The 14,488-nt window shown below is 45.2% G+C and overlaps 3 protein-coding genes across 3 annotated transcripts; 2 read left to right on the top strand and 1 right to left on the bottom strand.

The window, feature by feature from the left end:
• Positions 1-1,721: 1,721 nt before the first annotated feature.
• Positions 1,722-2,965, top strand: TSTA_055670 (uncharacterized protein; the record flags this gene model as incomplete). Its single annotated transcript, XM_002487131.1, has 3 exons — positions 1,722-2,048; positions 2,129-2,168; positions 2,385-2,965. The coding sequence occupies 3 exons, from the start codon at positions 1,722-1,724 to the stop codon at positions 2,963-2,965; spliced, it is 948 nt and encodes a 315-aa protein (XP_002487176.1).
• A 640-nt stretch (positions 2,966-3,605) lies between these two features.
• On the bottom strand, positions 3,606-10,313 carry TSTA_055660 (nonribosomal peptide synthase GliP-like, putative; the record flags this gene model as incomplete). Its single annotated transcript, XM_002487130.1, has 5 exons — positions 3,606-6,062; positions 6,140-6,396; positions 6,459-6,560; positions 6,621-9,593; positions 9,647-10,313. The coding sequence occupies 5 exons, from the start codon at positions 10,311-10,313 to the stop codon at positions 3,606-3,608; spliced, it is 6,456 nt and encodes a 2,151-aa protein (XP_002487175.1).
• A 1,202-nt stretch (positions 10,314-11,515) lies between these two features.
• On the top strand, positions 11,516-13,358 carry TSTA_055650 (siderophore iron transporter, putative; the record flags this gene model as incomplete). Its single annotated transcript, XM_002487129.1, has 4 exons — positions 11,516-11,695; positions 11,764-11,839; positions 11,897-12,204; positions 12,270-13,358. 4 exons carry the CDS (start codon positions 11,516-11,518, stop codon positions 13,356-13,358), a joined length of 1,653 nt encoding a protein of 550 aa, XP_002487174.1.
• Positions 13,359-14,488: the final 1,130 nt, after the last annotated feature.

The raw sequence follows: 14,488 nt of genomic DNA, 5'->3' as shown, positions 1-14,488 counted from the left end.
AAAAAAGCTGGTTTATCCTCCCAGGCAGACCAGCAAGGAGCGGAGAGCACGCGTCGAATTATAGTATGTTAAGGGTCCACGAAGAGCATGTGGCATTGTAGTTCAAGTTCTAATGGAAGCGTACCAGCTAGTTGCAGCAATAACCTTCAAGTGGACCGATCCGGACCCAGACGGGAAGATCATGATGAGCAACTGATGAATAGCTGATGGGCCACCTTTCTCAGTGATTCAAACTTCAGTAAAACCCTCCTACGTGCGCCAGTTATTAACCAAGTAAAGATGTACATGCGTTTGAATGTGCATGTAATTTGAATGTGCACATAACCAGAAGTATTTCGTCTTGTGTAGTGCTCATGTTGGTTTTCCCTCTGCAGAATCTTTATTTGTTGTACTTACCCTGGTCCGACAACACTTATGAATAGCTTCAGGCCATTGGCCTAGTTGGTTAGTACCAGCACGATATGTAACTAGTATAGCTAGTGCTTACGCATGACGTATCAATAATCCTACAGTGAAACACATCAATCTACTTTAAATCATGCAGTGAGAGCCGTATTATCCGAGTATTCTTGAAATCCTAATGCAAATATATTTGGTGGCATTTCGATCAGGGCTTGTATGTACCTATGCAGAATTCGTATATTTCCAGTCAAGTTGCCAACAAGCCCTCAATCAATAAAATCTCTCACAATATCCTTGAAAAGATATAGTCACGCTCTGGTTTGCCTTACTTTCTTCCAAAATCCAGAATCCGAATGTGGTTTGTTTTTCATGTCGTATATCCCCTTGAAGATCATCTTTGAGGTGATTTTAGCTTACGAGTTCATGTAGACCCAGATGGCTAGTTTGCACCCTGTCAGACGCATATCTCTACTAACAGGCTAACAGCGCGTCCTTTCTTTGCTAGCACGGCTGAAGACAGCATCTATCCCCGCAGACTCCGCTAGCCTTCAAAGGCTGATGACCTCGGCGGCTCACTTCCTGACTCGTGTGTGCGTAGACCTAGCCACGAATACGAAATCCGACGGGGCTTCATACAAAGATGTTCACCACTCCCACCTAGGTACAGTCTACAAGGTACCGTTTTCATTATTTATCCATACTATCTGGTTTCCAAGGTTTATCGCCCCCAACTTCCGGAGATAACCCTCCAATTATAAGACGCAAAGAGAATAGTCTCATTTATGCGTGAAATTTCGAGTGGTACACATCAGGTGTCATCAAGTCAATTTGACACTTGAATTTCCATTACGAAACCTGGGGGCTGAGTATTCAAGCTATCTACTGCAATCATGCGGAGGTTCTCACATTAGTTCGAAGAACCTTGCTTGGAACTTTGGAAAGTTCTGGACAAACAACTGGCTTTCTCAACCGGTGTCAAAGTACATCTCAACAGGGTAAATCATACTTAATGTCTTATGCCTCGTCCCGCGACTCATGAATGCTAAAACAGAGACTTGGAGGGTGATTAGGAGATGTCTATATGAAAACCAAGCCCTAATACTTACATGGATCAAAACTTGAGTAAGGATTCACAAAATCAGCAGCAATCCCAGTCCAAGCGGCTGCGCTTGGCCTGTAACAACTGCCATCGAGTCAAAACACGCTGCACAGGAGGTAAACCATGCGAGAAGTGCAGTCACAGGTATGATGCGCACGAGGTGTCCTTTCGCGGAAATATACTAACTACCTAAAGCAATATTGAATGCATATATAGCTATATGGCCAAACTAGGCAAGCCCAAGGGCACTCGTAACAAGAAAACGCTTGAGAGGCTCAATCAAATGGCGCAGAACAACAGAGACACCACCTCGTCTTCTGAGTCGCAGCAATCTCGAGGCCAGGACATTGAGCTTGAGCAAGATCTTACTGGCTCTGCTAGTACGCCGGCGTCTATCACGCAATGGATGAATTGGCCAGCTCTCTCCTCTACATGCACCGGTATTGATTCTGATATTGACTTGGGTCTCGACATACCGAGCATTCCGAGCACATTCGGCTTGGATGCATTCCTCAGCTCCCTTCCAATAGATGAAGGCCTTCAAAAGGTATGTAGGCATGCATGCAACGTAGATAAGGAATCAATATCGTTGCCGAAAAGAGTCGAGAGCTGAATCTTGACTCGCAGCCTTTGGCATCGATTTTCACAGATTCTGGAAACCCGTCAGGTGAGGATGATTTTATCTTCGTGATTGCATCAAATAGCTTATCTCTTCTTGTAGACGTACGCCACTCCTCACCGGGCAGTTCCAAATCATCCGATATTTCTACCCTTGAAAGAAGGAAAACAGGGCAACGGAGTAATCAGCCTGTCATAACCCTTCGATCGACCGATACGTCCAGGGATCAGATACCACCTCAGGTTACGAAAATATCTGATGCAGGAAAAAGGCCCCTAATACAGACGCTTGATCTGTCGTCCAGTGATGATGACGAATCCGGGAATTCCTGCGAGTGTTTACGGATATTGACAGAGCAGCTGTGCATTTTAAACACCATGGAACGCAGGCATGCCTGGATTTCCCTAGACGCCATTTTCTCTAAAACAAGCCACATCCTGGACATCGCCGCGAGCGTACTTGACTGTCAACAGTGCGGGATTGACTCCAAGGTGCTCCTCTTGATAATGATACTGTTACAGACAGTGTTTAACTGGGCTATGTTGGAGCAGCATCATTGTGGAGATAACTCAAATACCCCAACTGTAGTCTTCGGCAAGTGGAAGATGTCTGGTGAGGAGAGCGACATGGTAAAAACAATGCTGGTCAACAGGGTTTTGGCCAGGAGCAGTTCCATTACAGACAAGCTGCGTCAACGGGTTACTCATATTTCCCACATGGCAAATAACAACACCGTTCCATACCAGTTAATGGATGCGGGAACATTGGAGTTTGCCTTACAACGGCTCGTCTTTTCGGTAAGGGAGGTTGTACATCGGGTGAAAAGCAAGACCATACAACCATAGAAGGCTAATACAGTACTACAGTACGGGTAGACTTTATTCATTTTTTAATAAATAATAATCTGTTAATGCCCCAAATAAAAAGATTCAAAATTCGCATTAGATGACTATTTCATTACCCAGAGGCAGTTATGTGACAGGATTGCAGAGCCTATGAAAGATGACAAACTGATCCTCTTCAATAAAACCTTTCCCATCACTGACATTGAAAATAAGGACCAGACAATATGTGACTTGGACGAGTCATAATTTTCAGTACCATACTATGGACATTGATCATTCAAATCACACCCTCCATGGTACAGAATTACGCTGCTCAGTTCCAGGCTGACAAGGCATTTAAAATTCTTGGTAATACGTTTTATTAGCTGAATAGCTGTAAAATTAAGGAATTTAAATTTCAAGAAACCAATAAAATCCTTACCTAGGTATTTCATCTATCTGACTCGCCTAATGAATGTGCTGAATGTGACTCATGCCAGCATCATATGGGGAGCTGAGATTCGTGGAGTTATATACATGGCAATAACTCAAGCTACTGTGCTATTTTTAGAAGATAAACTTTGGAAGTAAATAAGATACTGAAACTGTAGTTAAGTAAGGATAGCAAAGCATTTGAACTAAAGAAAAGTCTCCAAACTGTCTAGATGCTCCCCAGATTGTCATAGAACATCCAGGCAATTTTCTCGGGTGTCGGCCCGTGCAATATATCCCGAAGATATCCATGCAAACCGAGCTCTTCTAAACGGTGGTGTAATCGGAATGCAGTCATGGAGGTCCCACCGACATCAAAGAATGATGTGTCAGGTTTGATATCATCAATTGGCATAGTGAGAGTCGCAGAGAACGCTTCCCGGACTTTGTCTATCTTGTTCTTGTATGCCAGGCTGATGGTTTGTCTGGTATCATATTTGTGGATTTCAAATTCGGAGAGAATGTCTGCTATTGTGCGTTGGCATGCTAGACCATGAATAGCAGTAGATAGGAATGACATTATTGTGAGGATTTGCGATGGGGAAGTAACCCGGCTATTATATTCAAGCCCACAATGCAATCCTTCATCTGTCTCAGTGAACTCTAGCTGAAGCGGAAATTTGGCGCCTCTAGCTCGGATTGGGGTGCTTGAGACCTTGACTCCTGGTAGATTCAAGGACATGTCCAGCGCATCAGAACGCCAATGATAAATGACCATAACATCGAAAAGAGGTTTTCCATTTTTGCCAGCCGCTGCAAGTATTTGAGAATAAGGTAGTTGGTGCTCGACTGCCATATTTATCTCATCAATAACATGCTGCAATAGCTTGTCACTAGTGGAAATATTGGCGCTTTTGAGTGACAACCTGATGGGTAGTCTGTCCAAGAAAAGACCAATGAGGTCAGAAGCACCAGGCTCATCTCTGTTCGCATACGGGATACCCAATGTAACATCACTGTGACCGTAGACTGCTTGGAGCGTCAGTGCGGTCGCAGCAAGTACTATGCGCTGGGACACGTGCGTGACTCCTGTATACGGTATCAAGAGCGATTCATATGAGCCCAACTCGAGACCTAATATACAACCTTGTCTAAGTGTTGATATCGTCGTGAGTTTATCCATTTTTTCCTTCCAGAAATCCAGCTTCTTCTGATTTAGGGATACAGTACAAGGTCTCTGCTGCCGCCATTGTACCCAGTCAAGGTAAGTGATCTTAGGGAGATGTCTCTCAGTTTGCTTTTCGCGAATAAGTCCAAGCTTCGCCCCGTATTGATCGCTTATTGACTTGAGGAGAACGCTCAGGGAATGTTTATCAATCACTATATGGTGAACAACGAGAATCAATGAGGTCGAGACTCCAGTACGCTCCCAGATAATAACCCGAATCAATTGATCTTGAGACAAGTCGAAAGGCTGATTCACAAGTGACTGAAGTTTATGTATGTCGAGTGCATTGCCAACGAACATGAGAGGCGCGGAGATGGCCCCAGAAATGCGGCGAACAACTCCATCACCTTGTGAGAGATAACGAGCCCGCAAGATTGGATTTTGACGAATTACCGAAACTAAGGAGTGTCTGAGAATTTCGATATCGATAACTCCGTCAAGTTCAAAGCGGAATGCAGTATTCAGCAGGGATTTGTTCTCTGATATCATGTGCCAAACGTATAGCTCTTCCTCTAGCTCCGAAAGAGGATGCAAAGACGCAAGATCAACTGGAGTTTTGAGGTTGGCGATGTAGGACTTGAATGATTGAGCATTATTGTTTTCCGATTCTTCAACATGTGAATAATTGTCAATCGCCTTTGCGAGACTGGAAAGAACAGTTTCTCGAAGTATCAGTGGCACTGGGATACGGTAACCGATGGATTCTGATATCAAACGGGCAGCTTTAATTGCCAATAGAGAGTTTCCTCCAATACCGAGGAAATCATCATGTTTGTTTATCCGACGGCCTTCCTGCCTGCCCAAGACGGAATGCCATACTTCAGCCACCAGGCACTCCGTTGAAGTGGAAGGAGGATCGCCCTGATCTTTGAATTCTGAAGCGAGGGCTTGAAGAGCCTTTCGGTCGATCTTGAGATTGGCGGACTGCGGCAGTGTGTCCAGGGCTATGATCTGGCTGGGGCGGGTATAAGCTGGTAGCAAGTCTCTGAGTCTTGCGATGACGGCCAAGGTATCAATATTGCTAGGTGTAACAAAAGCAACAATCCGGATGTGGTCAGCCACAATCGCAGCGGCTCGTTGAATGGAGGGATTTGCGAGCACAAGGGCGCGGTCGATTTCTTCCAGCTCGATACGGAACCCACGAACTTTGACCTGGTTGTCGATACGTCCCATATAGGCCAGTGACATGTCTTCAGTCCACAGGCCCAGATCACCAGTCTTGTACATTAATTGGCCTGGTGAAAATGGATTGGGCAAAAAACACTTTTTGGTTTGGTCCGGTAAATTCCAGTATCCATCTGTTACTTGGGGACCCGAGAGATATATCTCCCCAATAACACCTAATGCTACCAAGCATTGTCGATGGTCGAGCAGGTAGACGTTGAGGTGTGGTACCGCCTTGCCAATTGTGACTTTCTTTCCTGGGAGAAGCCTAGCAAATGTCGATATCGGGCCACACTAAGTTTAGGAGAGAAAAAAAAGTTAGCTCTATTGTTCCTTTCTTAAACTTGAGATCATTTGATAGAATAACTCACTTCACTCGGACCATAGCCGTTGGATAGACGTTTATAAGACCAGGTGTCCGCGATGCTTTGCGGCACCGGCTCTCCAGCCAAATTGATAGTATCGAGGCCAAAAAAATCATCGGGTGAAAAGGAGGCTAACAGTGAAGGCGTAGAGTAGGCGGCATGGACACTTTTGAGATGACCGAGAGGATCATTAGGGTCTTTTAGAACCAATGTTCCTCCGTAGCATAGCGTCCCAAATATTTCGACCGTGACCACGTCAAACCCTTGATATTATTAGAAGAGCTCACTTTCTTGTTGATTCTACGTAACAACGGTGGGGACTCACCCAAAGAGTAAACTTGAGCATTTCGGCGCCCTGGCGTAGTGAACAGCCGAACGGGTTCAGAGTCAATGGCCATGAGAATGCTCTGGTTGTGAAGCGCGACTCCTGAATAATGCCATGATTAGCTGTCTGAGAAACTAAAAGAATTAAGCATGTTAGATAAACCTTTGGGAGTTCCTGTGCTGCCGGATGTGAATACAAGATAGACGACATCCCTAGCTCGTGAGACCGTGGGAAGTTGCGAATTTGATCTCTCGGAAACCCCCAAGAACTCCTCGCATATGACAACATTATCATGACCGTTGGGAACGACTGTAGTGCAACGTCGGTTTGAAGCTACAAAGAGGCGAGCACCGCTCTGAGAAATGATAGTATCAATGCGCGTCTTTGGTAGGTTAATGTCTATTGGACAGCAAATGCAGCCTGCCTTGAGGACCGCCAAGATTGACACAATCCAGTAGAGTGAACCGTCAGTAAGAATACCCACGACAGTTTTCGGGTCGATGAGAGATCTTATATGGTTTGCTAGGCTGTCAGCTGCGATATTAAGTTGTTGATAGGTTATTGAACCACTTGTTGATTCAACGGCCATCAGATCCGGCCATTGAGTTGCTGCAGCTTCAAAAGCATCTTTGAGTGTAGGATAGCCTGTGTATTCCACGGTCTGATTAGCTGCGGTCAAGAGGTAATTTCTTTCTTTTCCAGTAATAATTCCTTCGCGAACACTTTGAACGGAGCTATTATGAGATTGAAGAAGCTTTTGCAATGCGTTGCGGAAGTGGCTCAATATGCCTCTGATGCTCGATTCAGCGAACTGCGAGCCATCAAATAAAATGCGAGCTCGGAGGTCATCTTTTTCTCTTTCGAGAAGCAAAGAGATATCAAATTCCATCTTGTCCTCTCTTTCAATCACCCATGGGATCGGTAGTGTGCTGCATGGTTGGTCCACAGTCGGCAAATCGTACTCTACCACAACAACAGTCTGAAATATGTTCGCAATACGACTAGCGGGAATCTTGGTCAGAGCCTCATCTGCGGACCATTGATACTCCATCATGTGGAGCAAACGGTTCTGAGCCTGCGACAACAGTCCGTCAATGGTCTCATCGTGGCCCAAGTCTAATACAAAAGGACATGTATTCAGTAGCGGACCAACTACTTTATCCACGCCCGGTATGACAATATTCCTACCAGAGAACACGACCCCAAAAGATACATTGTCCATGGATAGGTAATTAGACAAGACCAGACCCCAAGCGCAGTAAACAAGCGTAGCTGCCGTGACATTTCTCAGTCTCGCCGCGGTCTCTAGTTCCTCAGGTTTCATGTCCAATTCAAGCTTTATGCTTGAACTCCAATAGGTGTCCTTGTTATTGATGGATGGGGGTAAGAGAGTAATATTCGGTTGATCAGGTAGGTTTTCAAGCATTTGAGACCAGAAAGCCTTTCCTTGGACGTCGTCTTCTAACCTCTTTTGAGCGATAGCGACGTGCATATACCGCGGAGGATCTTCCAAGTCGTTGTCGTCCAGCGCAGAACGGAGCTCATCCAGAATTATACTGAATGACCAGCCATCTGCTTGTATATGGTGAACAAGAACAAGTAGTGTTGATGATTTGGCAGGTACAGTGATGAAGTTGCATGCCTGCACTGGAGTAAATGTTTCGTTTTGCCGAAGCCACGAGATTCTTTCGCGCAGCTCTCGAGAGCGAAACTCGATAAGGCGTTCTCGCTGTTCTTCACTTGTCTCCTCACTGTCCCATGTAATATTTAAGCTAGGGTTGACAATTTGTAACCCTTCCTTTAGAACAAAAGTAGTTCTAAAGATAGAGTGTCTCTGCATAACTCGGTACCAGGAGTCTTTCAACTTTTGGGCGTTAAGTGTGGTTCCTGGGTGAGGAAAAGTAATCCGCAAGAGTATGTAGTTCACCGTTGGGTTTTTGAGACCAGCTTGAACCATCTTAGTCTGAATAGATGTCATTGGACCAGTAGTTAGATGGGCTATAGTATTGGGATCAAGGTTTGCTGGCGCAATTTGGCTATCTGTAGAGTGCTCAATAACTTCGCAAACCGAGGAGAGACTTGGTAAGTCAAAGAGGTGTATGAGCCGTAGCTTGAGTCCTTTAGTTTGAAGGAATGAAAGAACTTTCAGTCCTGCTAGCGAATTACCTCCCATCTCCCGGAACGAATGACTCTCGTCGATGTTTGATATCGGTAGATGCAGGCTGTGAGATATTGCGCCCTTGAGAATATCTATCACCGACGCATCCTTTTGGATAAACTCAGTGGTGTCTGTATGATTTGTTTCTGATGTTTCAGAGTCTAGCAGCTGCTCCAAGGCCCTATTATTGGCCTTACCATTTGCAGTGAGTGGTAGGAATTCGAGTGCTCGAATCATGTCAGGTACCACGAAGGAATCGTGTTGAGATGCCAGTCTCTCTCGGAGAGACGCGGTGTCAATTCCATCCGGAGTAACAAATGCGACCAAGCGTCCACGGTGCATGAAGGCTGTAGCAGCTATGATGACTGGGTCGTCGTACAATATAGGGATGACCTGCGATTCGAGGTTTACGAGAAATCCGCGATTTTTAACGAAGCTGTCTTTTCGGCCGGCAAACTCAAGCCCGTGCTCTGTCTTCCTCGCAAAGTCCCCAGTGCGGTATATCCTCTCGCCTCGCCAGTGTACAAATTTCTCATTGGTTAATGATTCGTTCTGGAAATAACCCTTTCCCAAGCCCGGGCCCGCGAGACAAATCTCTCCATAATTCGCTTCTCTCTCCCCATCGAGTAAAAATACTCGACTGTTAGACATAGGCCGTCCTAAGACAATGGGCTTATCCGGGTGAAGTCTAGCAACGAGAGAAGCGAAAGTTGTCTCCGTGGGCCCGTAAAAGTTATAGAGTGTGCATGTCGGTAAGGTTGTGGCCCATCTGCGAACTAGAGAGATAGGTGGAGCTTCACCGCCGAGCACGATGGTCCTTAGCTTTGAACACGTTTTTGGATCTTGAATAGTGTTCAACACTGATGGTGTGCAAACCATCGTTGTGCATAGCGTTACCGTATAGAGGAAGTCCGACGTTGTGGCTATTTGCAACTCTGCTCCATTGCAGAGGGTTGAAACAATGACTCCAGTGCATGCTAGTTGAATCGTTAGTGATAGGGAAGGTTGATAAAGAAAGCAGGTATCATACCGTCAAATCCAGGTGAGAAAATTAGCATAACTCGGTCTTCAGGCGTAGCATTGAGATTAAAGGGAGTCTCTGGGCCTCCTTGCTCAACATAGTTGAGTACACAGCTATGTGGGATCATAACACCTTTTGGGGTTGAGGTGGTACCTGACGTGAAGATGATATACGCTAGATCATCAGGTTGAATGCGTTCCCAGGGACGATGGAATTTCTGATCAGCTTTCCTCCTCGCAGTCAGCTCTTCCGTCGGTGAGAACGCAGAGTCTATCATGTCATGTGAGATCTCTTCGTACTCGGGGAAATGATCCGTGGTGGTGTTCAGAATTACTCGAGCAGATACTTTCTTCAAAGTCCATTGAATACGATCCCGGCTCCAGGATTCCGTGTCGATGGGGACGTATAAGGCTCCCGATTTTAGAACTCCCAGGAAGCATGCTACCATTTCAGGACTTCGCTGTGCCAAAACAGGAACTCGATCACCCTTTCCGATGTTACGCTGAGATAGCAGCCAGGCAATGTGAGACGCTGAATTATCAAGCTCGGAATATGAGACTTTCCTATCTCCAAATGATATGGCGATATGATCTGGCTGCAGTACTGCCCACTGCTCTATCTTATCACATACTGTTTTGCACTGTCTCGCAGTACCATTAGGAGCGATGGACATCATGGTGAATGAGGAGATGGTTGTTCTTGTTTGCATCTTGGCATACAAGAGAACGTGTCTCTTCAAGTGATGAAACGAGATTCTTATGAAGCTTACTTCCAATTTTATTGTGAAATGGCTACTATGCACCTACGGTGCCTGAATGTTCAACCAGATTGCTCCTCGGTCCTTTTACTCGAGATGTTGAAGAGTCCATTTTGAACGACGTAACAAACATAGGCCGACCTGATAAAGTACTTGGAAAGTATATTCACGGTATATACCTACACTGCCCGGCGACAAACTGCAGATGGCATAGAGCTCAATCTTGCCTCTTTGTGATGGATGGCGCTAAGTTCGGTTGCATCCAGGAACAATTTTGCATATTATTCGTTATTGGCCGGAGACTATGTCTCGGATCAAAATACAGTACTTGGATATATTCTCCGCTCCTCTAAGACTGCTTCTCAAGGTTGGTATGTTGCCAATTTTTAAGCGCCGTTCGGCCATTATCGACGACTTAATCGCCGGTGTTATATCTCTTTTACCAACCACGAAAAATTTACGGTGATCCATACTAGACTAGCCCAAGTAATTAAGCCCATTTTCGTGCATTCAAAAGAAAGCAAGAGAGGCTTTGGCACTGCACAAGAACCAGAGGTCGATGATTCCTTTGCAGGCTTCGAATTGCTCGGTAATTTCATGAGATATCCTGGTAATTTAATTTAAGAAACTGCCGAATTAGGAATAATATACCTAATTAGGCAAATGCATCAATACCATGTTACGCAATTTTTGTGTATTTTATCAGCTTGTATGCGGTTAAAAATACCTGATCCTGGCAGTGAAGCGCCAACAATTTGCTAACACGGAGGTGAAGAGATTAGCGAAAAAGGGACTAATGAATGCTAACAAAGTCCTGGTTAGGCTAAAGTAGCACCCCAGCTGGAAAGTTCTCGATAGCTGCATGACCTGCATATCGAACAGGGGCCCATAGGTAGATATTTCGAGCGAACAAAGGGGCCGCGAAGCATTTTTCATTTTCTTCTCCTTCACGTAACTTGTGCTTCTAACATATAGTTATAGATACCAACAATGCGCAATCTGGTCCTGTGATGTTGGCTCCCTAGGCTGGCTTCAAATTTATATTTATAATTTCAACCTTTTCCATCTTAATTTCTCGTTGCTTCCCATATTTCGACAACATTCCAGCGCCGGCAGCCAATATGTCAAACGAAAAACCTTTGAACCAGTCTCGCAATAGCGAAAATGAAAACTTTAACGATCATGATGAAATGAAACAGCCGTGGAAAATCTCGAAGCGTGGCCTGCTAATTTTCGTCACTATTTGCGTCTTGACCCTCATGGTTGCCCTTGACAGCACGTCTATCGGAGTTGTCTTGCCTGTAAGTCTCACAAGACCGAAAGCTGTGTCAGAAGATGTGCCTTGAGATTGCTAACAAATTTGCTTTAGTTCATCTCCAGAACCATCAATTCATCAGCAATCGAGACTTTTTGGGCTGGCACAGGCTTCCTTTTATGTTCAACTGGTAAGCGGGCTCAGGCCACCCGTCGATATTTGGCATGCTAAGAGTATCGCATCCTAGTATTTCAACCGACTTTTGTCTCTTTCTCTGAGATCTTTGGACGCCGTCCTCTTTTCTCAATTGCCATACTCTTTTTCCTCGTCGGAGCTATCGTCGCTGGCGTATCTCAGAATGCTGGCCAGCTACTAGTGGGCCGATGCATCCAAGGAATGGGAGGTGGTGGTATCTCCGCTATTACGGAGGTCCTAATCGCCGACCTGGTCCCATTGCGGCAACGTGGTCAATATTACGGAATCATGAACGGCACATGGAGCATCGGCTCTGTCTGTGGCCCGATCATAGGTGGTGCCTTTGCCAGTGCTAATTGGGTAAGGTTTCTCCGGTCAACTCTGGATCTTGTCATCAACATCACACTAATCGTGACGATGTGAAGCGATGGGTCTTCTATATAAACTTCCCATTCATCGGAATTGGTATTGTCTGCGTGATTTTCTTCTTGAGATTGCACTTCATACCAACATCCCTATCTGAGAAGCTGCGTCGGATTGACTATATTGGCACTGTTATTTTCATCGGCAGCACGACATCATTCCTTATTCCATTATCCTGGGGAGGCGTTATGTATGACTGGAATTCATGGAGAACTCTCGTACCTCTAATCATCGGAGTCGTGGGATGCCTTGGGTTTGGGGTCTATGAGGCCTATGTCACGTCCGCCCTTATCATCCCGGTAGCTCTCTTCAGAAACCGAACGACGACTGTGTCTTTTACTGGTGCGATTTCCTCTGGTTTACTGGTCTGGTGCATCGTCTACTATATGCCGCTATACTTCGAGGCTGTCAAAGAATATAGTCCCGTCGTGACTGGTGTTGCGATGTTTCCTCTGACATTTACTGTGGCTCCAGCTGGCATTGTTGCCGGTGTATTGATCACCAAGTTTGGCAAATATCGTTGGGCCATCTGGTCTGGTTGGTCTATTGCTACGCTTGGTCTCGGCATCATGTGTCTCCTTGAGGTCCATACGAGCATTGTGAAGTGGGTTTTCTTGAATCTTATTTCCGGTATTGGCCTGGGATTTATCTTTCCATCCATAGCTTCTGCAATCCAAGCCTCAGTCTCACGCGAGAATGTGCCTATGGCTCTGGCTATGTTCAGTTTCTTCCGGTCCTTGGGCCAGGCCATTGGAGTCGCCATTGGAGGCGCCGTCTTCCAGAATCAAATGGTCAAAAACTTAAGAGATTATCCCTCTCTCGCTCCCCATGCCCAAGAATATGCTGCCGATGCCACTGGACTGGTCCAGATCATCAAAGCCATGTCATATAATCAAGACAAATTAGATATCCAGCAGGCTTATACAGACAGTCTTCGGATCGTATGGGCGGTATGCTGCGGCCTGTCAGGAGCCACTCTCCTGGTGAGCCTGCTTACGAGGAGCTATAGTATTGACCAGGACCAGGCTACCAATCAAGGTGTTATCGAAAAACATGAGCGCAAAGTGGAGGATGCCAGTCCAGTGGCTTGAGCTTTGATACATGATGCCGTCTCGATACACGTTTATATTCGGGTACGATAATTTCCGTGGCAGCGTTTTATTGGAGTTTTATAATCACTTCAATTTCTGCCAGAAAGATACTGAAGGCCGGCAAGGTAACAATGACATGATTTGAGCGTACTAGCGACAAGCGATCCTAACAGCCACCAAAGGAATCCAATAACGTCGGCATGAAATTTTTGGTTTACGGACGTCTCTTTCTAGTCTTTTTGTGACTCTTACTCCTTTTGGGGCTGTTTCATGGGAGCAAGGATGTTTCAAATGTTTATTCGTTTTCTCTTTTTCAAATTTAAACCTCCTGCATCTATTGTGCATTTTCCACGTGGGTACCAAAGAATTTTGATACATCCTTTCTCCGACAAGAAGATTGACAATTATATGCTACCGAAAACACTCCAGACATACGGATTCCTGTGGCCAGAAAAAGATCAGGGCTACGTGATTGTATAAAGATGCCTTACATAATGGATAAATATCTCCAAATCTAGAATGACATTAAGTCATATTCGATGTTACACTCAGGTATCATGAATACTAAATGCCTTATATAAAGGGACGTTCCGTACTATGAGGTACATAGGCATCAATATGCGCTCTCGCGAAACAAAAGAGAATTATGATCATCTCCAGTGAATCGCATCTCTTCTGCCAAATTCTATGAAGATAAGAGACTTTTCCGTGACTAGAATCATGTCGAAAAACAGGAAATAGCGGATTTTCCTGTCTAGGCAATTTCTCTGGGTTAGGGCCAAGACGTACTTAGCCCTAGCCCTAATCCCGTCAACGAGAGCAAATGCTTCGTGACGAAATCCCAATCTGGTCCCCAATGCGACTCTCAAGCATACACTGTACACATGAAGAATATTTCATTGACTTCTGTTTTCACTATCAATGATTGAATATGGCATCCTCTTTTCCATTAGCACTCAATTCTCCCACCAGCGAACGAGCTCACTAGATCCGTGCATACTTGTCATTGGGAGGGGCTTTGATGGCACGACAGCATCACCATTGTTGTCTAACGATAGATCCATTTGCACCTGTCCTTAACTGAGAGGAAAATAAGCTTCGCTGGTTGTTGTTTTATAGCGATAAGCTTT

The sequence above is a fragment of the Talaromyces stipitatus genome, genomic scaffold (assembly GCF_000003125.1).
Source record: "Talaromyces stipitatus ATCC 10500 scf_1105507295487 genomic scaffold, whole genome shotgun sequence".
Classification (NCBI taxonomy): domain Eukaryota; kingdom Fungi; phylum Ascomycota; class Eurotiomycetes; order Eurotiales; family Trichocomaceae; genus Talaromyces; species Talaromyces stipitatus.
Note: the sequence above shows the minus strand (reverse complement) of the source record. Positions and strands in the feature narration are given on the sequence as shown.